The sequence below is a fragment of the Harmonia axyridis genome, chromosome 3, assembly GCF_914767665.1.
Source record: "Harmonia axyridis chromosome 3, icHarAxyr1.1, whole genome shotgun sequence".
NCBI classification, from domain to species: domain Eukaryota; kingdom Metazoa; phylum Arthropoda; class Insecta; order Coleoptera; family Coccinellidae; genus Harmonia; species Harmonia axyridis.
In genome coordinates, this window is record NC_059503.1 from 42995640 (window position 1) to 43021431 (window position 25792).

The following is a 25792-nucleotide window of genomic DNA, read 5'->3' on the forward strand; positions in this document are numbered from 1 at the left end:
AATTTGATTACAAGTGGAGTCTAACATTTTCCATTGATTACAGAGCCAGAATATTTTACATATTTCCATATTTTCATACTGATGGTTTCAAAAATATTGATGCATTTCAATATTTTTATGAGATAGTTGGAACAAATCAAATGCTTCATTTCATAACAAATATCTTATAACAATAACAGTGTAAACTGTAAGTGAAAATTTTAGGTTAGAACTTAGAACATAGATTATTCGAACCGAACTGCTGTGTTTATATTTGGCATCACTCGAAATTTGAAATTCAAACTTAAAACCACAGATTACTATAATCTGTGTTTGATCTTTCATAGATGAATATTATTTATTTGAGATTTTAAGGTTAATTCTTGCACGAAAAATAAACAACGATATCATATAAATGAAATATAATGAATGAATGGATATGAGTATCAGAGCTAATATGGGTGGTAGCGAGCTCAATTCGTTATAATTATCGAAAATGAAATAGAAATCAAGAGAAGAATATTTAATCTTTAGCGTCAACGAAATTGGAATAACTCATTTATTTGATTATAAACACTACTTTGTTCAACAAATGGAATGTTAAACGTGAGTTTATGATGGTTTTTCTAATTTAGTAGCTTATTTCCAAGGTTCAAGAGGTATATCTTATGCTTGAGAAAACTTCAGTGTTCCGGTTTTCAGGGGTGAATTAGCTCATTTTGAAAATTTAAAATGGCTATATCTTTTTAACAGGGCCGAATCGGAAAAAATGGTAAATGAAAAAAGTGTTTCTTTTGACCTCAAGAACCTTCGGTTAAAATATATGTACAAGTCAAAGACTCACCCTGTATATGAAAGACTTGATAGAAAAACACCGACTATTGGAGTATTTTTCGATTTGTCAAAAGCTTTCGATACTGTATACCATAGGAAACTACTCGAGAAGCTGTATCGGTGTGCATTTAGAGGAGTATGCTACGATTTGTTTGAAAGTTACTTGAATGATAGACAGCAGTTTGTTGAGGTGAATGGATTCAGAAGCTCCATGAAGAACATCTCATATGGTATTCCTCAAGGTACAGTACTGGGACCGATTATGTTCACCATATACGTGAACTCGCTGTTAAAGAAAAAACTGAAGGGTCGTGTAATCAGCTTCGCAGATGATACAGTACTCCTATTGGACGATGATACTTGGCAATCCCTGAAGATAAAAGTGGAGGAAGAGTTAACTGAGGTCTGTAAGTGGTTTGGATTCCACACATTAACTTTAAACGCCGAAAAGATTGGCTATATAATATTTAATTCTTACTCTGGCCAATCACCAGATCTTGGTAGCTTTATGGTTTCTCCTGATGTGAAAATACGCGAACAGAAAACTGTTAAATATCTTGGAATTATTTTGGACCTACATATGCGTTGGGATCATCATGTGGGATACATGGTCAACAAGATAAGGTTTCTATTGGGCCGGTTCGCCATTCTGAGAAGATATCTGAATTTCTCGCAGCTAAGAACCTTATATTTTTTGTTAGTTCAGAGTCAGTTAACTTATGGTATACTTGGTTGGGGCGGAGCTCGCGGTTGCCACCTAAGAAAGGTGGAAATTGTTCAGAAATGGGTCTTGAAAATTATTATGAACAGAAAGAAAACCTATTCCACCTCAAGAATATATCAGGAATCCGGAGTCATGACTGTGACCCAGCTCTATGTAATGCAAAGTATTATCGATGCTCATAAAAATAACAGTACACTTCAAACTTGTCAGCATACTTATGGCACAAGATCCGGCCATAATGTTATCGTTTCCCGTGAAATAAAGAAAGGCAATAGGACAAAGACATTATACGTATTTATCCCCCAGGTTGTATAATTCTGCTCCCAGCGAATTCAAGACTATCTGGAATCTCAAACGTTTCAAAACGAAAATAGTTGGTTGGATACTGCAAAGGGGTAGCGAGTTTTTCCACGCCATCATAAATTCGAATCATGTGTGATTTCCTGTATTGTATAATTCTGGTCATCGAGAGTGCATCAAATGACATTTTTCTCCTTTTGTGACTGTGCTCTTTCGCTCTTTGTTTATTTTATGTTATATATGCCTATTTATTATGTTCTTGCTTTTGAAACCAAATATCCTACATGTGTATTATGTTTAGTTGTTTTATTCAAGATAATTAAAACAGGTATTATACATATTCGTTATAATACCTCCATTTATGTTTGTTCTCAGCTGGGATAATTAAACATCCGTATTTAAGTAGCGTATATCAAGAATAAACTTTATTATTATTATTATCCCGACTTTTGCCTATACGCTTAGGATTTCTCCTCGCCGTCGGCTTCTCACTCCTCGCTAAGAGGAACATTCACTCAATCCCAGATATTTAAAATATCAGAAGAATATTTATGTTATATATGCCTATTTATTATGTTCTTGCTTTTGGAACCAAATATCTTACATGTGTATTATGTTTATTGTTTTGTTCAAGAAAATCGAAACAGGTATTATACATATTCGTTTTAATACCTCCCATTTATGTTTGTTCTCAGCTGGGATAATTTAACATCTGTATTTATGGAGCGTATATCAAGAATAAACTTTATTATTATTATTATCCCGACTTTTGCCTATACGCGTAGGATTTCTCCTCGCCGTCGGCTTCTCACTCCTCGCTAAGAGGAACATTCACTCAATCCCAGATATTCAAAATATCAGAACGGTAGAGCTCGGTCATGTCCGGTCCATGTGGTCCCCCTGGTTCTCGTCGAACTTCTGGTCCTCTTATACGCGATCCTTGGACCTGTCCTTCGCTTCCTAGGAATTTTCTCACCGTCCTTGCAGTACCAAAAAGAACAGCTATTTGCATTATATTACATATACTCACTAAGTCCTAGTTGCTTGATATTTCTCTTGAGATTTTTGGGTACTATTCCTGTTGTTGAGATGATGATTGGAATAGTTCTCGTTGATATCATTCCCCACTGACGCTTTATCTGAAATTCGAGGTCCCTATATTTTGAAATTTTTTCGTCCTTTTTTTGATGCATGTTGTTGTTATTGGGTATTGCTACGTCGATGAGTATTGCTGCCTTTTGATGTTCATCAACTAGCAATATATCTGGTCTGTTGTGAGGGACTGTTTTATCAGTCAAAACTGTGCGATCCCAGTACAGTTTATAGCGTTCGTTTTCCAGGATGGTTTCCGGTCGGTATTTGTAGTATGGCACTTTTTCAGAATGAATTAGTGTTAATTTAGTTGCCATTTCTTGGTGTAGTATCTTTCCTACTGCATCGTGTTTCTCTTTATATTCATTTCCTGCAAACATTTGACATCCTCCCGTGATATGTTGGATTGTATCATTCGTTGGACACCCATAACGGCATCGATCGTCAGTAATAGTTCGATCCTTTATGATATGCTTGCAGTAATTTCTTGTTGAGTTCACTTGATATTGGATGGCTAAATGAAATCCTTCCGTTTCTGGATACATTGCACCTGATGTGAGCCAATAGTTCGACGCTTCAATGTCGACATGATCCTGGTTCACTCCGTTGAATTGACGTCCATGTAGAGGCTTCTCTCTCCATCTTTGCAGTTTTTCTTGGGTTGTCTGGTGGTTGTATGACAATTGCTCCTTGTGCAGTTGTAAAGGTGTTGATTCGTCTGCTTCAGACAGTACTTTGTGGATCTCTGACGTGCCTGATTTGTCTTTGAACTATGTTCGTAGGCATTCAATTTGGCCATGGGCAAGTTCCATGATGTCTAGCAGACCTCTGCCTCCTTTATTCCTCGGCGGTGTCGTCCTCTCAATGCTACTTTTCGGATGGTGCTTGTGTACTTTCGTCATCAAGGTTCTCATTTTGCGTTGCAGGTTTTCCATATCTGTTTTGCTCCATGGAATGATACCGAAAGAGTATGTAAGAATTGAACATGCATATGTGTTGATGGCTCTCGTCATGTTCTTGCTGTTGGGGTTTGTTTTTAAAATTTTGTTGATTCTCCTAATGAACTCAGTTGTTAAGTCTTCCTTCATTCTTTGATGGTTTATTTAATGTACTAATGAACTCAGTTGTTAAGTCTTCCTTCATTCTTTGATGGTTTATTTGTCGGTTTTGTTTCATTCCTAGGTATTAATAAAGATCGTCCGATTTCATTGCTTCTATCTGCTGTCCATTGAAGAGAGCTATCGGTTCATCTTGGATTTTTCCACGCACTACGCTAATCGTACGACACTTGTCTAATCCGAATTTCACGTCTTTCGAAAAATTTTCCACCAGTTTGACCATAATTTGCAAGTGGTTTTTGTTGCCTGTTATAAGTTTTAGGTCATCCATGTATAGCAAATGATTGAGTGCAATATTATTTCTATTTCCCTTGACATTGAAACCTTTTTCAGTAGCATTCAGTTGTTTAGAAAGGGGGTTCAGCGCCAAGCAGAACCATAAGGGACTCAATGAATCTCCTTGGAAAATTCCAAGGAGAATTGGAATATCTTTAGTAGTTATGTTCGCCGTAGATTTCGATATTCGTTCACCAGTTGCACATTGCATACTTCAGAAAGTTTATTGTAATTGGATCGATCTTGTATATTTCCAAAATTTTTGTCAGCCACCCATGTGGAATAGAGTCGAAGGCCTTCTTATATTCAAACTATGTCATAAAAAGATTTCTGTGTTTTTTGAAGGCTTGGTTACATATGATGGAATCTATTATCAGCAGTTCCTTCGATCCTAGTGCATTCTTGGAACATCCTTTCTGCTGTGCTGTCATAATGTTATTCGTCTCGCAATGTTTGTAGATACGAGATGCTATACATGATGTGATGATTTTATATATTGTTGGTAGACATGTAATTGGTCTGTATTTTGATGGATCCGCTGTATTCTGCAGATTCTTCGGTAAGAGGTAAGTGGTCCCTGTTGTTAAAAATTTCGGCATTTCCGTTGGATTCCTTATAACACCATTTATGGTTTCAACTAGCCTGCCGTGTATACACCCAAATTCCTTCAACCAAAAGTTGTGGATTCCATCTGGGCCGGGTGATTTCCAATTGTGTGTGTTTTTCAATAATAATAATAATAATAATAATAATAATAATAATGGAAATCACCCGGCCCAGATGGAATCCACAACTTTTGGTTGAAAAAATTTTGGTGTATACCTACACGGCAGGCTAGTTGAAACCATAAATGATGTTATAAGTAATCCAACGGAAATGCCCAAATTTTTAACAACAGGGACCACTTACCTCTTACCGAAGGATGTGCAACACACAGCGGATCCATCAAAATACAGACCAATTACATGTCTACCAACAATATATAAAATCGTCACATCATGTATAGCATCTCGTATCTACAAACATTGCGAGACAAATAATATAATGACAGCACAGCAGAAAGGATGTTCCAAGAATGCACTAGGATCGAAGGAACTGCTGATAATAGATTCCATCATATGCAACCAAGCCTTCAAAAAACACAGAAATCTTTTTATGACATATTTTGACTATAAGAAGGCCTTCGACTCTATTCCACATGGGTGGCTGACAAAAATTTTGGAAATATACAAGATCGATCCAATTACAATAAACTTTCTGAAGTATGCAATGTGCAACTGGAGAACGAATATCGAACTCTCTACAGCGAACATAACTACTAAAGATATTCCAATAAAAAGGGGAATTTTCCAAGGAGATTCGTTGAGTCCCTTATGGTTCTGCTTGGCGCTGAACCCCCTTTCTAAACAACTGAATGCTACTGAAAAAGGTTTCAATGTGAAAGGAAACAGAAATAATATTGCACTCAATCATTTGCTATACATGGATGACCTCAAACTTATAACAGGCAACAAAAACCACTTGCAAATTATGGTCAAACTGGTGGAAAATTTTTCGGAAGACGTGGGGATGAAATTCGGATTAGACAAGTGTCGTACTATTAGCGTAGTGCGTGGAAAAATCCAAGATGAACCGATAGCTCTCTCCAATGGACAGGAGATAGAAGCAATGAAATCGGACGATCTTTATAAATACCTAGGAATGAAACAAAACCGACGAATAAACCATCAAAGAATGAAGGAAGACTTAACAACTGAGTTCATTAGGAGAATCAACAAAATTTTGAAAACAAACCTCAACAGCAAGAACATGACGAGAGCTATCAATACATATGCATGTTCAATTCTTACATACTCTTTCGGTATCATTCCATGGACCAAAACAGATATGGAAAACCTGCAACGCAAAATGAGAACCTTGATGACGAAAGCACACAAGCACCATCCGAAAAGTAGCATTGAGAGGACGACACTGCCGAGGAATAAAGGAGGCAGAGGTCTGCTAGACATCATGGAACTTGCCTATGGTCAAATTGAATGCCTACGAACATACTTCAAAGACAAATCAGGCACGTCAGAGATCTACAAAGTACTGTGTGAAGCAGACGAATCAACACCTTTGCAACTGCACAAGGAGCAATTGTCATACAACCACCAGACAATCCAAGAAAAACTGCAAAGATGGAGAGAAAAGCCCCTACATGGACGACATTTCAACGAGGTGAACCAGGATCATGTCGACATTGAAGCGTCGAACTATTGGCTCACATCAGGTGCGATGTATCCAGAAACGGAAGGATTTCTTTTAGCCATCCAAGATCAAGTGATCTCAACAAAAAATTACTGCAAACATATCATAAAGGATCGAACTATTACTGACAATCGATGCCGTTATGGTTGTCCAACGAACGAGACAATCCAACATATCACGGGAGGATGTCAAATGTTTGCAGGAAATGAATATAAAGAGAGACACGATGCAGTAGGAAAGATACTATACCAAGAAATGGCAACTAAATTAACACTAATTAATTCTGAAAAAGTGCCATACTACAAGTACCGACCGGAAACCATCCTGGAAAACGAACGCTATAAACTGTACTGGGATCGTACAGTTTTGACTGATAAAACAGTCCCTCACAACAGGCCAGATATATTGCTAGTTGATAAACAACAAAAGGCAGCAATACTCATCGACGTAGCAATACCTAATAACAACAACATGCGTCAAAAAGAGGTCGAAAAAATTTCAAAATATAGGGACCTCGAATTTCAGATAAAGCGCCAGTGGGGAATGATATCAACGAGAACTATTCCAATTATCATCTCAACAACAGGAATAGTACCCAAAAATCTCAAGAGAAATATCAAGCAATTAGGACTTAGTGAGTATATATGTAATATAATGCAAAAAGCTGTTCTTTTAGGTACTGCAAGGACGGTGAGAAAATTCCTAGGAAGCGAAGGACAGGTCCAAGGATCGCGTGTAAGAGGACCAGAAGTTCGACGAGAACCAGGGGGACCACAAGGACCGGACACGACCGAGCTCAGCCCTTCTGATATTTTAAATATCTGGGATTGAGTGAATGTTCCTCTTAGCGAGGAGTGAGAAGCCGACGGCGAGGAAAAATCCTACGCGTATAGGCAAAAGTCGATAATAATAATATTTCTTTATTTCAAATGATTTGTAGTTACATAACATAAACTATACAAATTAAGTGAAATGACGTCACAATTTAAGTTTTACATTGCTCTTTCAAAATATTCCTGGAGACTATAAGGTTCTAATTGAATAAGTAGATTTTTCACTTTGATTTGGAATTTTTTATATTGTGAAATGCTTTTTATCTCGTTTGGTAGTTTATTGAAAGCTCTTATACTCATGTAGGTTGGACTTTTTTCAGTTAATGTTAATCTATGTGTTGGGAAAGTTATGTCTAGAGTTCTTGTATTATATGAATTTATATTTTCGCTTGTGAATTTGCTCCTATTTTTATGTAAAAACATTAAACATTCGAACAAGTAAAGACCATACACTGTTAGAATATTTTTTGATCTAAATCTTCCTCTACATGATTCCCTAAATCCCAAGTTGTATATATATTCCGATAGTTTAAAATTATTATTCGATAAGGTTACTGAATCTGACTTTTGTTTCTGTGATCTGTTTGTATCAAAAAGAATAAGTTTAGTTTTATTCTCATTGAGGATCGAATTGTTTTGGTCAAACCATGACTTTGATTTTAAGAAAATTTGGTTTGCTCGTCTTGTTAGTTCTTCAAATTCTTCTGCACCTGTTAATAAATTTGTGTCATCAACGAAATTGACTATGCTACCTTCATTATCTTGGATTATGTTACCTAGATCATTAAGATATACTAGGAACAGTAGGGTACTAATGACACTTCCTTGATCAATTCCTATGGTTCTCATTAATAGATTTGATTTAGTCTGGATATTGTTTTGTGTGATGGAAACTCTCTGCTTTCTGTTGGAAATATAGGACTTGAGCCATTTGTTTGTATTTCCTCTAATACCATATAATTCCAATTTCCTAAGAAGATGTTCTCTGTTCAGTGAGTCATAGGCCTTAGAAAGGTCGAGGAATATACCTAAAGCCATATTCCTGTTTTCTAGTAATTCCAAAACATATTGTACAAATTGAAATATTGCTGTTTGTGTAGAACGTCCATGCAGGTATCCATGCTGAGTGTGGGAAAACAGATTATTTTCCTTGAAAAATTCCATCGATCGTACAGACATGAGCATTTCAAAAATTCTGCTGAATGCTGGTAACAAGCTTATAGGTCTGTAGTTGTTTAATTCTTCTGGATTGCCTTCTTTTAAGACTGGTTTTATTAGTGCAAGTTTCAGGGACTCTGGAAATATGCCATATCTAAAAGAGTTATTAATTATGTATGACATTATTTTGCTGACTGCTGGTAATGATAATTTAGTTACTATGATGGGGATTTCGTCATCGCCGCTGCTGAATTTATTTTTTATAGACTTGCTCAGGTTTTTTATTTCAGAAGGTGTGGTTAGTTTTAAATAAAAAGATTTATCAATATTTCTAATGTGTGAATAATCTACTTGAGTTGGAGTTAGATTATTTAAGAGGGTGGTTACTACATTATAATAATATAATAATAATAATAATATAGTTTATTCAGCAGTAAATTGAGATACAAACTTAAAGTTATAATCCTTACTGAAAAAAAAACATTTAATCTTCGAGACAGAATTGGTTCTGTCTGTTAACGATGTTAACAATACTTTTGAAAAAAAAGAAACATTCCACAATGCCAGAGGTAGTTTGCCATCGGTATAGGGTGATCCACAACCGGGGTCCAATGGCGAGTCACAATCGGTACAAGTCTCATTCAGTGAATATACAGTCACAATCGGTAATCAACTGGTTACTCTCTTCTGTAATATGTGCACTTAGGCAGGTTTTCAACTCAGTGTTCCTCTCATTGATTTGTCGCGTTTATTAATTCGTGTATCATCTTTCTCCCATTCTCTAAAAACCAGACTTTCACATTTCTCTTGAATTGTTTGTAGTTCTTTATATTCCTTAAATTCTCTGGTAGTATAGTATAGATCCTAGGTGCCCAGTATTCAGATGTTCGTTGTCCTATTCTTTTCTTTGCTACTTGTGTTTCATATCTCATAGTTCTTATTCGATACGGCTGTTCTGTATTTTTTAAGATGATTTTTTTTCCCTTTCTGATGGACCCAAGGATCGTTGCAAAGAAGATTTGGTATGGATCTAGTACTCCTGCTATCCTGTATAGTTCATCACTAGGAAAAGTGATTGATTTATTATAAATTATCTTCAAGATCCACTTCTGTAAGATTTCTATTTTCCGCATATACACACTATATACTCCTCCCCACCCCAAAATTCCATACGAAATCTGCGACTCTACCAGAGAATAATATATTGTCATCAGTTCACTTGTGGTAAGGTATTTCTTTAGTTGTCGAAATTTGTAAAGTAGTCCGCGGAGTTCTCTCACCACATTATCCACATGTACATTCCATCTGAAATGTTTATCTATAGTTATGCCCAGGTACCCGATTGCATTCTTCTCAGGAATACGCATGTCCCCACCAATATCAAGAAAATTGATATGGGGAAGACCCGACTCATACGAAGCAAACGGCAAGTACTGTGTCTTACTAAGGTTGATCGTTAGTTTTTGATATTGAAACCATAATTTGACTCGTGTAAAATCTGTTTCCACCTTGTATTTCAGTTCATTCCACGTTTCAGCTTGATAAATTACTGCCGTATCATCCGCAAAGCACGTTATATCACCAGATGTTGTTATTTTCAGGAGACTGTTCATATAAATGTTGAAAAGAATAGGCCCCGCAGTTCCCTGCGGTACGCCGTATCTTATTTCCCTCATTGAACTATTGCGTTCACCAACATTTGTAAGTTGTTTTCGGTTTTTCAGATATGACTGCAATAACTCAAACGCTTTACCACGGAATCCATATCTGTACAGTTTATTCAATAACTTTGGATGGTCCACAGTGTCAAACGCCTTGGCTAAGTCAACAAAGATGGCAAGTGTTGGACGTTTTTCATCTAAGCTTCTGTAAACGAGGTTTGTGAATCGAGTAATCGCATCTTCCGTGGAGCTGTTTTCACGAAAGCCATATTGTCTGTTTGACAGCACATTGTTCTTATTCAAGAATTTAACCATTCTCGTCTTCAATATTTTTTCCATAACCTTACTTATATTTGATATTAGTGATATCGGTCTATAGTTGGCTGCCTCGCTTCTATCTCCTGATTTGAATATGGGCTTGAGAATACCGATCTTCAGAAGGTCTGGAAAGGTGCCAGTTTCAAAGCTGTTATTGATCAAATAGGCCAATGGTTTAGAAATCTCGATTTTTACCTCTTTTAGCAGTTCTGTTCTAAAACCATCATATCCAGCTGATGTTCCGTTTTTAAGTTGTTCAATTGTTTTCTGCACTTCAGTCTCGTCTGTCGGGTATAGAAACATAGTTTCACCAAGGAAATCATCTTCCTCCTCAAAATACTTTGGTTCTGTTATTTTTTCCGAATATTTTTCTCCCACTTCGCTGAAATATAGATTCAGCTCCTCCGCAATTTCATCCTCATTTTCAGTAAATACTCCATCTCTTGTTTTAATTTTTGATATTTTCTTCTCAGAAAAGTTTTGACCACATATGTTGTTTACAGTCTGCCACAGTGTCTTCGTCCCCGAAGTAGTACCAGAAAGAGCTCTACGTGAAAATGATCGCTTTTGATTTGAAATGATTTTGAGTAGTTTGTTCCTATATCTATTGTATATTTCTCTCAGATTTGTATTCAGTGGATCTCTTAATAATTTTTTGTACATTTCATTCTTTTTATTTATTGATTTGAGAATCCCAGATGTTACCCAATTCTTGTTTCCATACTTCTTTCTGGAGTACTTCACTTCCTTTGTGGAGTTATGAAGACATTCAGTAAACACTGTCATGAATTTATCAGTTTTTACGTTTACTTCCCCATCGCAAAGTATTCCATCCCATAGTTCTTCTCTTAGGAGCTTTCTCAGTTTCTCGTAGTCAACATATTTTTTCATTCTAAACGTATTTTTAACCTTTGGTATAGTGATATTTAAGCATTGTAGAATTGGCTTTTCTAGTTCAGTACAGATAAATCCTGAATTTATCTCTTCATTTGGTTTACTCCATCCAAACACAACAATGTTATTCCTTCTGCTTCCCCTGTCAAGCCTCTCGACCCGTTCCCTTAACGAAGAGTTCTCTTGTTCAAGCTGATTTACTCGAAATTTCAAGTTTTCTATTTGATTTAGTATATTAGCTTCTGAAGCCTGTATACTACATTTTATCTCGTTCTTACTGAGCTCTATTTTCTCTAAGATATCTTTGACCGTCTTTTCGTCCATAATATGATAACACTCCAATATTAAATCTAAAAGTATTCTCAAGAAAAAGGAAAAAAAATACCTAAGCAATTTGGAGGGTGAGGTAAGAACACTCTTCACTTCCTTGGGCCGGTAGGGAGGACTTCGGACAGATAAAGGTAGGCCACGGATCGACAGGAACGAGGAAACGGTCGAATCAGTGGGGAATTCGAGTATGTTTATTTTTACCTTTAATCGTTCTTAATTAGATAAACAAGAATTCAACATTCACAACAATGACACACGGTTCAGATCGGCGATAAAAAGATAACAACTGGCAACAATATGTCATACAGTGGTCCACATCATCTCACAATTATTTCCGTGAAATATTCTTGAAATATTCAATTAGCGATAATAACATTCAGAAATATATGATATAATATTAAATTCTTCTCATCCAGTTCAGTTTGACAATTTAAAACGACAATGAAAAAGTGGATTATATAAATAACTTACTTTTCAACCGAAAAGAGAGGATAAAGGAAATTTTGTTTTGGTTGAAGAGGAAGTCCTTCAATATAAATTATGTCAGCTTATTCTGTAAACGTTTACACAAACCAGTCACTACACCGATACGGGGAGACAGAGTTTTTGCTGAGGTTTTTATCTGTTCTCTTGTATCATACGTTGAAATGTATGATGCCCCGTTACATTTCCTCTGCTAATACTGAGATTCATCGACACATATGCTTGATTGTTTGAAATTAATATTTTGTATTTGCTCTTTCTCAAAAGAATATATATATATATATTGTTCAAACCAATAAACGAGAGCAATTAACGACGTGTGTTCACATGAAACGTTCAAACTCTCATTATTGAAGTGTATATTGAAATTTTCTACTATCTCTTCTGGTGTTCCTTGTATTTGACAATTTTCTATGTTTCTTGTTGTTCCAGTTAGTTCCTTACAGATTTGCCACATAGTTTTGCTTTTGTTATCAGATTTTCTCATTCTTTCTTCATAAGTTTCTACTCTTTGTTGCTTCAATGCATTGTCATATTTTTTTTTTGTATTTTTATATAGCTCCATATGTTGTTGACTTAGTGTACTCAAGATCAAAAGGATATCTAATTTATTTTTTATTTCATCAATTTCTGGTGTTCTGAAATTGTTTACATGTTTCCTATTGATAGATGGTTCTTTAGGAAAATTTTCATTGAATACATCGGTGAATTTGGACATGAAGATATCCCATTGCTTATTCACATTTCTTTTTTCTACCTCTCGTACAAGATCCCAATTTTGATTTGATAGTTGTTCTATAAATGAGGTTTTTTCCTTTTGTCCATAGAATCTACGAAAACAGACGTTATTAGGTACTATATTATTAAGAGTGAATATGATTTTCTGTGCTTTGTGATCAGATACATGTAAATCAAAAACATAACTTTCATAGTGTTGGATATTGGTGAAGATATTATCAATACAAGAGCTTGACCTATTTGTAACTCTTGTATCTTGACTTATCGTTGGCCTGATGTTGAAAGATTTCATAAGGTTTGTTAGGTCTGATCCATCCTTGTTTGTTCTTAATAATTCAATATTAAAATCACCAGCAATAATTATTTCCTTTTTTTCCTGAAGAATCTTGATCAAAATTTGTTCCATTTTTGAGAAAAATGTTTGTAAGTTTCCATTTGGTGGTCTATATATTGATAAAACTATTATGTTGCCATTTTTTCTTATCCATTCTCCAGCTGCGAACTCGATTTCACCACATTTAGAGAGTTTCTGTAATTTTGTTCTAGATTTGCCCTTGAGTGTTTTATGAAAGTAGACAGCTACTCCACCATGACTTTTTTCAGGTCTGCAGAAGCTTCCTATTATGTTGAAATCCTTTATTGGTAAGCCCATTAGTTGTTCATGTGACTTCCAATGTTCTGTTATACACAATATTTTGCATTCTTTATGGTCGTTGAGTCCATACTCTAGTTTGTTGATTGCATTTCCTATAGATTGTATGTTTTGGTGTATAACACTTATATTGGTTTTTTTGTATTTACTTTTTTGTTTGCTTATTTTTCTTGTTCATTATTGTTTATTGTACAAAAAAATTCCCACCGTTTGATTTTTTGTAGATCTCAAATTTAAATCTTCGAATTCCTACATTTGGAGGCCAAAATGAGGGTTCATACATATTGTCTTTCTTGATTAAAGGTGCTGTTACACAAAAACTTTTGAGTTGTATTTCATGGAATTCTTCTATAGAAACTGCGTTATGCGGCATGTGTTCTATTGTCTCACAGGATTTCTTTTCACTTCTTATCCAATCAGCCTGGGAGTTGTAGGGGGTTGGTGTAGCCAGTTGATCTGTCCAAAAATTCTCAATATCCTCGACGGTTGGATAACTTCCTGGTGTTGCTGACATATTATTGTTCAACATTCTATAGAATTTTCTTTCGGAGTTTTTAAAAATCATATTATCCTGTTTTCTTCTATAGCTCTCATTGTATCTTCTGAGTCTTTCGGAGTACACACTAAGTTTTTGTTTCAGTGTGTCTAAAATTTGTTGAGCATTTTCATTGTTTGGATCATATGTTGTATGTTGCCGGTGACGATCCATTATTATATTCACCATTTTTTGTAATTTTCTAGACGGCGAACCTTTTGCGAATGGGGTGAGCCTCCCAATATCGTGGCGGATGCTATAAAATTTTTTGCCAATGTGGTTTATTTTGTTGTTTTTCTCTGGCTGGTTGCTGACTTTTAGGTTTTGGCTTCACACCTAGTACTGTTGCTAATTGAAAATGCTGCACAGTATATGATGAGGTGTAATGATTCGAGATCATGGTAGTCAGAAAGATACTTTGGTATAATCTCCTTGTTGGTCATGATCAGAAGATGAGATAGTTTCTTGGATGTCCTCAATCTTGGTAGTATCGGTCGTCTCAATAGATCTGTGCCCTCAAAATCTATAACGCATCTATTCATTGTGGCAGATAATCGCTGCAGTAGTTCTCTTTGGTCTTCTTCTGGATTTTCGACGGGTGCAGCATATATATTCCGTAATTGAGCATCACTTATTGCTATCACATCTGCGTTGTTTTGTTCCTCAGTGTTCATTTGTGCATTAATGTTGTGTTGGTTTTCAGCACAGTCATAGTTTTCTTCAATTGTCGTTTTGTTGTTAGTGAGGTCTCTATTCTGTAGCCTCAGTTGGACTTCATTTTTTATGGAGTTAAGTCTCTCATCGGGTACAAGTTTATTTCTCAATATGACCTGGTATTGGTCGGCTACTCTTTGCTCAGAAACTTGGAGTTCGGGATAGTTTCTGTGGAACTCTGCAAATAATTTTTGTCGGTAGCCTATTTTATCCTCTTCCATATTAGTCACTTCATAATATATACGCATGATCGATTCATTTATCGAACTTGTCCATTTCATGCGTCATATTATTATTATCCCGTCTTTTGCCTATACGCGTAGGATTTCTTGCAGTACCTAAAAGAACAGCTTTTTGCATTATATTACATATATACTCACTAAGTCCCAGTTGCTTGATATTCCTCTTGAGATTTATGGGCACTATTTCAGTTGTTGAGATGATAATTGAAATAGTTTTCGTTGATATCATTCCCCACTGGCGCTTTATCTGAAATTCGAGGTCCCTATATTTTGAAATTTTTTCGAACTCCTTTTGACGCAGGTTGTTGTTATTTGGTATTGCTACGTCAACGAGTAATGATGTCTTCTGATGTTTATCGACTAGTAATATATCTGGTCTATTGTGAGGAACTGTTTTATCAGTCAAAACTGTGCGATCCCAGTACAGTTTATAGCGTTCGTTTTCCAGGATGGTCTCCGATCGGTACTTGTAATATGGCATTTTTTCAGAATGAATTAGTTTTAATATGGTTGCCAATTCTTGGTGTAGTATCTTCTCTATCTTGTCTCTCTTTATATTCATTTCCTGCAAACATTTGACATCCTCCCGTGATATGTTGTATTGTCTCATTTGTTGGACACCCATATCGGCATCGATCGTCAGTAATAGTTCGATCCTTTATGATATACCTGCAGTAATTTCTAGTTGAGATCACTTGATCTTGGATGGCTAAAAGAAAACCTTCCGTTTCAGGGTACATTGCACCTGATGTGAGCCAATAGTTCGACGCTTCAATGTCGACATGATCCTGGTTCACCTCCTTGAAATGTCTTCCATGCAGGGGCTTCTCTCTCCATGTTTGCAGTTTTTTTTGGTTTGTCTGGTGGTTGTATGAAAATTGCTCCTTGTGAAGTTGTAACGGTGTTGATTCGTCTGCCTCACATTCTGTAGAACTTTTTTTTTGATGTACTTGCTTGATCTCTGAAGTATTCCCGTAGGCTTTCTATCTGCCCACTTGCAAGTTCCATGATGTCTAGCAGACCTCTGCCTCCTTTATTTCGCGGCAGTGTAGTCCTCTCAATGCTGCTTTTCGGATGGTGATTGTTTGCTTTTGTCATCAACGTTCTCATTTTACGTTGCAAGTTTTCGATGTCTGTTTTGCTCCATGGAACTATACCGAATGAGTATGTTAGAATTGAACATGCATATGTGTTGATGGCTCTCGTCATGTTCCTGCTGTTGAGGTTTGTTTTTAAGATTTTTTTGATTCTCCTAATGAGTCGTTAAATCTTGCTTCATTCTTTGGTGGTTGATTCGTCGGTTCTGTTTTATTCCAAGATATTTATAAAGATCATCCGACTTCATTGCTACTATTTGCTGTCCATTTGCGAGAGAAATCGGTTCATCTTGTATACTTCCTCTCACTTCGCTGAGAGTACGACATTTGTCCAATCCGACTTCCATACCTACATCTTTCGAAAAATGTTCCACTAGTTTGACTATAATTTCTAGGTTCACCTACCGCTACCCTTATTTTCCCCGACTTTTGCCTATACGCGTAGGATTTCTCCTCGCCGTCGGCTTCTCACTCCTCGCTAAGAGGAACATTCACTCAATCCCAGATATTTAAAATATCAGAAGGGTAGAGCTCGGTCGTGTCCGGTCCTTGTGGTCCCCCTGGTTCTCGTCGAACTTCTGGTCCTCTTACACGTGATCCTTGGACCTGCCCTTCGCTTCCTAGGAATTTTCTCACCGTCCTTGCAGTACCTAAAAGAACAGCTTTTTGCATTATATTATATATATATGTAAGGGGTGACAGCGCAAAAGCACAAAAGCTGCCCCAAATGACAACCTCACCTGCACGCGGTGCACCCTGCTAGAAACTAACGAGGCTCTGTCGACCGAGTGAGTGCCGGTATAAGCAGTCCCCTCTTATCAGCCAACAGCTTAGGGTGAAAGAGCTGGTAAGATTTAGGGCACCCTATTGTCCTGGGGAGGAGAAATCCTGCCTAAAGGCGGATGAGTCAGTAAATGACCAACGGCATAGAGATGCAGAAGGCAACGGGAAACCACTGCATTAAAGATCCCTATGGATATCCCTAGTAAAATCAAAATGGCTGATTTCAAAACAAAATATTCCGGAGTTTCAAGTCACCCAATCGGATCTCCGGGGGGGACGGTTCTGAAAGAAGCGAGAAAGAAGAAAACAATTAAGATCGGTACAAGGAACGTTAGATCCCTGTACGAAGGAGGAAAAATTCACAATGTACTCCAAGAAATGCAACGACTTGAAGTTAACATAATGGGACTGAGCGAAACCAGATGGCCAGACCAAGGTGAAATGCTAGTTGAACATTCAAAAATATACTATTCAGGCAACAACGAACAGCAACATAGAAATGGAGTTGCAATAGTTGTACACAGAAATCTCATAAATTTAGTAACCAGCTTCACACCCATATCAGATAGAGTGATTATGATAGGAGTAAAAACAGCGCAAAGAACACTCAACATAATTCAAGTATATGCTCCCACGTCTGAGAAAGTCGAAGAAGAAATTGATCAATTTTATGATGACGTCCAACAAGCTCTAGATATCACAAAAAACAGAGATATTACAGTCATTATGGGAGACTTCAATGCAAAGATAGGGAAAGGTAAAGTGGATGATATTATTGGAGATTTTGGACTGGGAATAAGGAACGAAAGAGGAGATAGATTGACAGAGTTCTGCCAAGAACAGGATATGGTAATCACAAACACCTACTACAAGCTGCATGAAAGACGATTATATACATGGAAATCGCCGGCTGATAAAGACAACAAAATTATAAGAAATCAGATAGACTATGTTTTGATAAAGAGGAGATATCGGAATACCATCAAATCGGCTAAAACCTACCCGGGTACGGACATCGGGTCAGACCACAATCCTGTGAGAGCAAAATGGAAATCCGGCTGAAGAAACAAGCAGCCATAGATAACAAAAAGCAGCTCCCAGTTTCACATCTGAAGGACCCAATGGTAAAACAACAACTCACAGAAAAAATAAATGAAGAACTAAGCAAAATGGACCTTACCCCGAGCTCTGACGTGGACACGAAATGGGAAACTCTTAAAACTATAATTATGGCACCAACAACGGACCTATTAGCAACAATCAAAGATACAAACAAGAAAAAATCATGGATGGCTGATGACATATTACAGTTAATGGAAATCAGAAGGTCGTATAAGAATAGAGACGAAAGTGCATATAAGACCACACAGAAAGAAATTAGAAAGAAAATACGACACGCCAAAGAAAAATGACACGAAGAAAAATGTGTAGAAATAGAGAAACTCTAAGCAATACATGATGACTTCAATCTCCATAAAAGGATTAAAGAACTAGCGGGCATTAAAAGAGCAAACAAAAGCTGTATTCTACTAGACAAAAACGGTAAGATAATTCCAGACACCAAAGGGAAATTAGAAAGATGGAAAGAGTACATAGAAGAGCTGTGAAGATGAGAGACAACAAGAAACAACAGATGGAGACACAGATAAGGATCAAGGCCCAAACATAACAAAAGAAGAAGTTATGTACGCAGTTAAAACAGCTAAAAACAACAAAGCTCCAGGACCTGATGAAACACCAACAGAAATTATCAAATTAATTGCAGAAGATCAAATTGGAGTACTGGTAGATCTGTACAATACTGTATATAACACGGGTGTCATCCCTAGAGAATGGCTCAAATCAACATTTATTACACTGCCAAAAAAATCGAACGCTAAGGAATGCAAGGATCATCGGACGATCAGCCTAATGAGCCATACCCTTAAGATATTTCTTAAGATTATACATCGAAGAATTTTTAGAAAGATGGAGCAGGATATCAGCGAAACACAATTTGGTTTCAGAAATGCAATGGGTACTAGAGAGGCGCTGTTTGCCTTTAATGTGCTGTGTCAAAGACTCATGGACGTCAATCAGCCAATATACGTAGCCTTCCTCGATTATAACAAAGCTTTCGACAAAGTCCGCCATAATCATCTCATAAAACTTATGAGAGATAAAAACATAGACAGGAATGATATCAGGATAATAACATATCTCTATTCCAACCAGACTGCCAAAGTTTCTGTGCAAAATGAACTTTCAGAAGAAATAAAAATAAAACGCGGAGTAAGACAAGGATGCGTGCTCTCGCCGTTACTCTTCAATTTGTTTTCAGAAGATATAGTACAAGAGGCACTGGAAAATCAAAAAACAACAGGAGTGAAAGTTAATGGGAAGGTTATAAACAACATTAGATACGCGGATGACACAGTACTAATAGCAGAAACCCTGGAAGAACTACAAAGGCTAATAGATCTAGTAGTACAGATCAGTGAAGAAAGGGGGCTCACACTTAACACCAAGAAGACTAAATTCATGACGATCGCAAAACACCAACAACAGCGAGAAACATTATGGATCAAAGGAGAGCCAGTGGAAAAAGTCTGCAAATACAAGTACTTGGGAACAATTGTGAATAACAATAATGATTATTCACAGGAAATAAGATCAAGGATCGGAATGGCTAAAACAGTGTTCAATAAAATGAGGAATGCATTAACCAGAACAGATCTCAGTCTACATCTTAAAATCAGAATGCTTAAATGCTACGTATTTCCAGTACTGCTATATGGGATGGAGGCCTGGACGCTTAAGAAATGCGACACCGACAAGCTGGAAGCATTCGAGATGTGGACATATCGAAGAATCCTCAGAATAAGCTGGGTGAGCAGAACAACGAACAAGGAGGTATTGAGAAGAATGGGAAAAGAGAAGGAAATAGTCGACACAGTCAAGATCAGAAAATTGCAGTATCTGGGCCACGTGATGAGAGGGGAGAGGTATACGCTGTTGCAAACTATTATACAGGGGAAAATACAGGGTAAAAGAAGTATAGGAAGAAGACGCATCTCCTGGTTGAACAACCTAAGGCAGTGGTACAACAGTAGCTCTGTTGAGTTGTTCAGATCCGCAATTTCAAGGGTAAAAATCGTCATGATGATAGCCAACCTTCATAAAGGAGACGGCACATAAAGAAGAAAACATATATTCTCACTAAGTCCCAGTTGCTTGATATTCCTCTTGAAATTTTTTGGCACTATTCCAGTTGTTGAGATGATAATTGGAATAGTTTTCGTTGATATCATTCCCCACTGGCGCTTTATCTGAAATTCGAGGTCCCTATATTTTGAAATTTTTTCGACCTCCTTTTGACGCAGGTTGTTGTTATTTGGTATTGCTACGTCAATGAGTAATGCTGTCTTTTGATGTTTATCGACTAGTAATATATCTGGTCTATTGTGAGGGACTGTTTTATCAGTCAAAACTGTACGATCCCAGTACAGCTTGTAGCGTTCGTTTTCCAGGATGGTCTCCGGTCGGTACTTGTAATATGGAATTTTTTCAGAATGAATTAGTTTTAATATGGTTGCCAATTATTGGTGTAGTATCTTTACTACTGCTTCGTAGTACCCTCCCCGACTTTTGTCTATACGCGTAGGATTTCTCCTCGCCCTCGGCTTCTCACTCCTCGCTAAGAGGAACATTCACTCAATCCCAGATATTTAAAATATCAGAAGGGCAGAGCTCGGTCGTGTCCGGTCCTTGTGGTCCCCCTGGTTCTCGTCGAACTTCTGGTCCCCTTACACGCGATCCTTGGACCTGTCCTTCGCTTCCTAGGAATTTTCTCACCGTCCTTGCAGTACCTAAAAGAACAGCTTTTTGCATTATATTACATATACTCACTAAGTCCTAGTTGCTTGATATTTCTCTTGAGATTTTTGGGTACTATTCCTGTTGTTGAGATGATAATTGGAATAGTTCTCGTTGATATCATTCCCCACAGGCGCTTTATCTGAAATTCGAGGTCCCTTTATTTTGAAATTTTTTCGACCTCTTTTTGACGCATGTTGTTGATATTGGGTATTGCTACGTCGATGAGTATTGCTGCCTTTTGATGTTTATCAACTAGCAATATATCTGACCTGTTGTGAGGGACTGTTTTATCAGTCAAAACTGTACGATCCCAATACAGTTTATAGCGTTCGTTTTCCAGGATCGTTTCCGGTCGGTATTTGTAGTATGGCACTTTTTCAGAATGAATTAGTGCTAATTTAGTTGCCATTTCTTGATGTAGTATCTTTCCTACTGCATCGTGTCTCTCTTTATATCCATTTCCTGCAAACATTTGACACCCTCCCGTGATGTTGGATTGTCTCATTCGTTGGACACCCATAACGGCATCGATCGTCAGTAATAGTTCGATCCTTTATGATATGCTTGGAGTAATTTCTTGTTGAGATCACTTGATCTTGGATGGCTAAAAGAAATCCTTCCGTTTCTGGACACATCGCACCTGATGTGAGCCAATAGTTCGACGCTTCAATGTCGACATGATACTGGTTCACCTCGTTGAAATGTCGTCCATGTAGGGGCTCTTCTCTCCATCTTTGCAGTTTTTCTTGGATTGTCTGGTGGTTGTATGACAATTGCTCCTTGTGCAGTTGTAAAGGTGTTGATTCGTCTGCTTCACACAGTACTTTGTAGATCTCTGACGTGCCTGATTTGTCTTTGAAGTATGTTCGTAGGCATTCAATTCGACCATGGGCAAGTTCCATGATGTCTAGCAGACCTCTGCCTCCTTTATTTCTTGGCAGTGTCGTCCTCTCCATGCTACTTTTCGGATGGTGCTTCTGTGCTTTCGTCATCAAGGTTCTCATTTTGCGTTGCAGGTTTTCCATATCTGTTTTGCTCCATGGAATGATACCGAAAGAGTATGTAGTACCCTTATTATTATTATTATTAGAAGATGAGCCCTCAACGGACCAACGGCATAGAATCAGGAAGGCCAGGGGAAACCACCCGATTACATTCCCATGAGCACATCATGCAGAGTCAGAAAAACGGTAATGTTGTGCCATGTTATCCGAGTAGCGATCGGCGCCAGCCTGGGTCCGGGCCGACTGGTGTGAAATGGGCAACCGGATGTGCGCAGGCGAACGATCAGGCCTTGCATGGAAAATTGGCTACTGATCGAACAAATACAGACCAGCTGCGTAATACCAGGAATATTGCAACATGGAATGTGAGGGGTTTACTTCACAAGGGGAAAGTAAGAATTGTAGAGAACGAATTGAAACGCAATAGAATAGACATCTGTGGATTGGCGGAAACACACTGGAAAGACTGTGGACATTTCGAGACACAAGATCACATGTTATATATTTCCGGAGCAAATGTTACAGGACGGTGTGGTGTGGCAGTTCTCATTAACAAAAGTTTGACTCGATTCGTTGAAGCTTATAGACCTATTAATGACAGAATTATTACTGTCACCCTGAATACCCGACCATTTAAAATACACATCATCCAAGTTTATCTGCCCACCACTGACGCCTGCGACCAAGATATATATGCACTTTTAGAAGATACTATGACGTCCTTAAAACCCAAGGGGATTACGGTCTTAATGGGTGACTTTAGTAGGGTGCACAGGAGCTGATGTGCATCTGAGAGATACAGTGGGGCGTTATGAGATTGGCAAACGTAACGAACGAGGTAGCAGACTAATCCAGTTTGCCATTGACAATAATTTAACCATAATGAACACCATATTTAAACATCACATACATAAACATCTATACCTGGACATCTCCTAATGGACAACATAAAAGTCAAATTGACTACTTTCTTATTGACAAAAGGTGGAGAACGTTTTCCGTAACACTGAGACCAAACCCGGTGCAGAAATTGGATCCGATCATCGCTTATTGTGGGCTTCTCTTAAGGTCAAATTCAACAAACCAAAGGTTAAATTAAAATCTAGAAAAATAACCACTCCTGACCCAAGACGCTTTCAAGAGTGGTCCGCCAGAAATAACAGGAAGTTGTGATACAGTTTGGGATAGAACAGAAAAATGGATTGTTGAAGGAGCAAATAGAGTTCAAAAATCTGATAAAACAACGAAACGCCAACATTGGATGTCAGACAAAACCTTGGAATTAATTGATAAAAGACTGACCATACGTCAAACAGTTACAGATGCAGAGCAGCAGAAAATTATGTTTAAAGAATTAAACATTTAAAAGACCTTGAACCTGAGATTCTAAGGGAAGAGGTAGAACGCGCAGTGAGAAGGCTACGAAATCAAAAGTCACCAGGATACGATAGAATAACTGCTGAGGTTTTGAAAAGCATGGGAGAACTGGGCGTTGACATTCTTCACGTTCTGTGTCGGAGGATTTGGGAATCGGGATACTGGCCGAAGAAATGGTGTCAATCCACATTCATACCATTGTACAAAAAGGGTAGCACTAGAATGTGAAAACTACCGAACCATCGCACTCATCACACACGCAAGCAAAGTCATGCTCACAATATTGAATGAAAGACTGAAAGCTTTCCTTTTACCGCAAATACCCAATGAACAGACAGGATTTGTTCCAGGGAAAGGAACTCGAGAGCAGATTTTGAATGTACGACAACTGATTGAGAAAGCAAGAGAATTCAACGTGAAAATGATATTGTGTTTTATGGATTTCAAAAGAGCTTTAGATAGGGTAAGGTGGCCGAAACTGTGGAGGATTCTGTTGGAAATGGGAACGCCAACACATCTGGTGCGCCTCATTCGGCAATTATACTCTTCGGGCACAGCGACGGTAAGAGTCAATGATATCTACTCAGACGAGTTTTCAACAGCTTCTGGAGTGAGACAGGGATGCATTCTGTGTCCTGTTCTCTTTAACATTTACAGCGAGTACATCATGAGAGAGATCCTCGAGAACTGGAATGGAGGCATTGCAATTGGTGGTAAGAAGATTAGCAATCTACGATACGCTGATGACACTTTGATAATAGTCCAAGACGAGGGTGAACTGCGAATTTTAATGCAAAGATTAGAAAACAAAAGCGCAGTATATGGTCTCGAAATCAACCGATCTAAGACCAAGGTGATGATAGAAGATCGCCTTAACAATAACAGTCCAGACATCACAAGGATTGCTGACCTCGAAGTTGTCAACCTCTTCGAGTATCTGGGACGAACACCGGCGAATGTGAGCACGGAATTCTACAGCGCATAGCGATGGCGAAAAACAGCGAAATTGGCCCGTATCTGGAGGACTACCGCAAGAACCAAGGTTAGGCTAGTTAAATCGCTCATTTTTCCTATCGCAGTCTAGCCTCTTAGGTATCACTCATTGATACTGCTTCAGACAGCTAAAATCAAGGAAATGGCAATTATTAATTGCACGAAAAAACTCACATTGGTTCTGACAATTCTCTCTTTCCTCGTATTGCACGAAACCTCTATCTCCTGCACTTACGGAAATGGTGGAATCTGATTCACTATCTTAATCCACCAATGGTTTTCCTTGATTTCCTTTGGCTGCCATATTTATTTCAGGATTTATGAAACAAAAATATTTATATTATGTATTTTAAGATTTTTGTGCATTATATGCTCTTTAAGTACATCTTTTACCAGGTATAAGATATAAAATTTTGTTTCGTGCTTCTGAATTGCCTCAGACGCACAACAATCTAATACAATTCGAAACAGGACTATCAAGTTTTCAAACAGCACCACCTCGTACATGTACACCTTACTTCAAAGGCGGTATCACGCACTGCAATGAATACCTGTTGAGTTAGGTATGGCCATTGTACAGTACGGGATGAATACTTGAATCCTATAATATCCCTAGCTTACAAACAAACAACACAGCACAGCAAGCATTGTATGAAAGAAGCCCTGAAATATTAATTATCACTAATCTTACCATACTGCAGTTGTTGTAGTTTAGTGAGATAAATAGTTCCCCAAATTTTTTCATCAAGCATGATGAATATACAGGGTGAGTCTTTGACTTGTACATATATTTTAACCGTAAATTTTTGAGGTCAAAAGAAACACTTTTTTCATTTACCATTTTTTCCGATTCGGCTCGGTTGAAAAGATATGGCCATTTTAAGTTTTCATAATGAGCTATGCCGAACCTGGAAATCAGCCCACTGAAGTTTTCCCAAGCATAAATTTATACCATTTGAACTTTGGAAATGGGTTACTATATTAGCAAAACAAGCATAAACTCACTTTTTTCATTCCCATTGGTGACCGAAGTATTATTTTCAATATAATAAATGAGTTAAAGCAATTTCGTGGGAGATATGTTGATTATTTTTCTCTTGATTTCTATTTTATATTCGACAATAATAAAAAATTCAGCTTGCAACCACCCATATTAAATCTGATATTCATATCCAATCATTTATTTTCGCTTTTTCACTTCGTTTCGTATTACCAATTCATATAACCTTTCATTTTCATAAAGGTAAATAATTAACATGAATGATAATCATCTGTGGACTTCCCACGTTGCCAAGTTTACAATCACAAAACACTATAATCAAAGATCTTTGACTATAATGACAAAAAACCTACAGAAAAATAAGCTAAATCTATGTACCTATGAATACTAATCATCTCGCATCTGTAATGTTATGTTTGAAGGTTATGTTATGTTTTGTCAATAAAATTCAAGAAACCCAACAAACGGTTGAAGTTTTGTACATGACTAGAAATTTGGGCTAATTGAGTATATTTTGTTATCTAGAGGTCAGCAAAAAAGTGGTATTCA

At 37.4% G+C, this 25792-nt stretch overlaps 1 protein-coding gene across 1 annotated transcript; it reads left to right on the forward strand.

Annotated features, from left to right (window-relative positions):
- Positions 1–17224: 17224 nt before the first annotated feature.
- On the forward strand, positions 17225–18073 carry LOC123675326 (craniofacial development protein 2-like). The gene has a single exon (XM_045610674.1). It carries the CDS (start codon positions 17225–17227, stop codon positions 18071–18073), a length of 849 nt encoding a protein of 282 aa, XP_045466630.1.
- The last annotated feature ends 7719 nt before the right edge of the window (positions 18074–25792 follow it).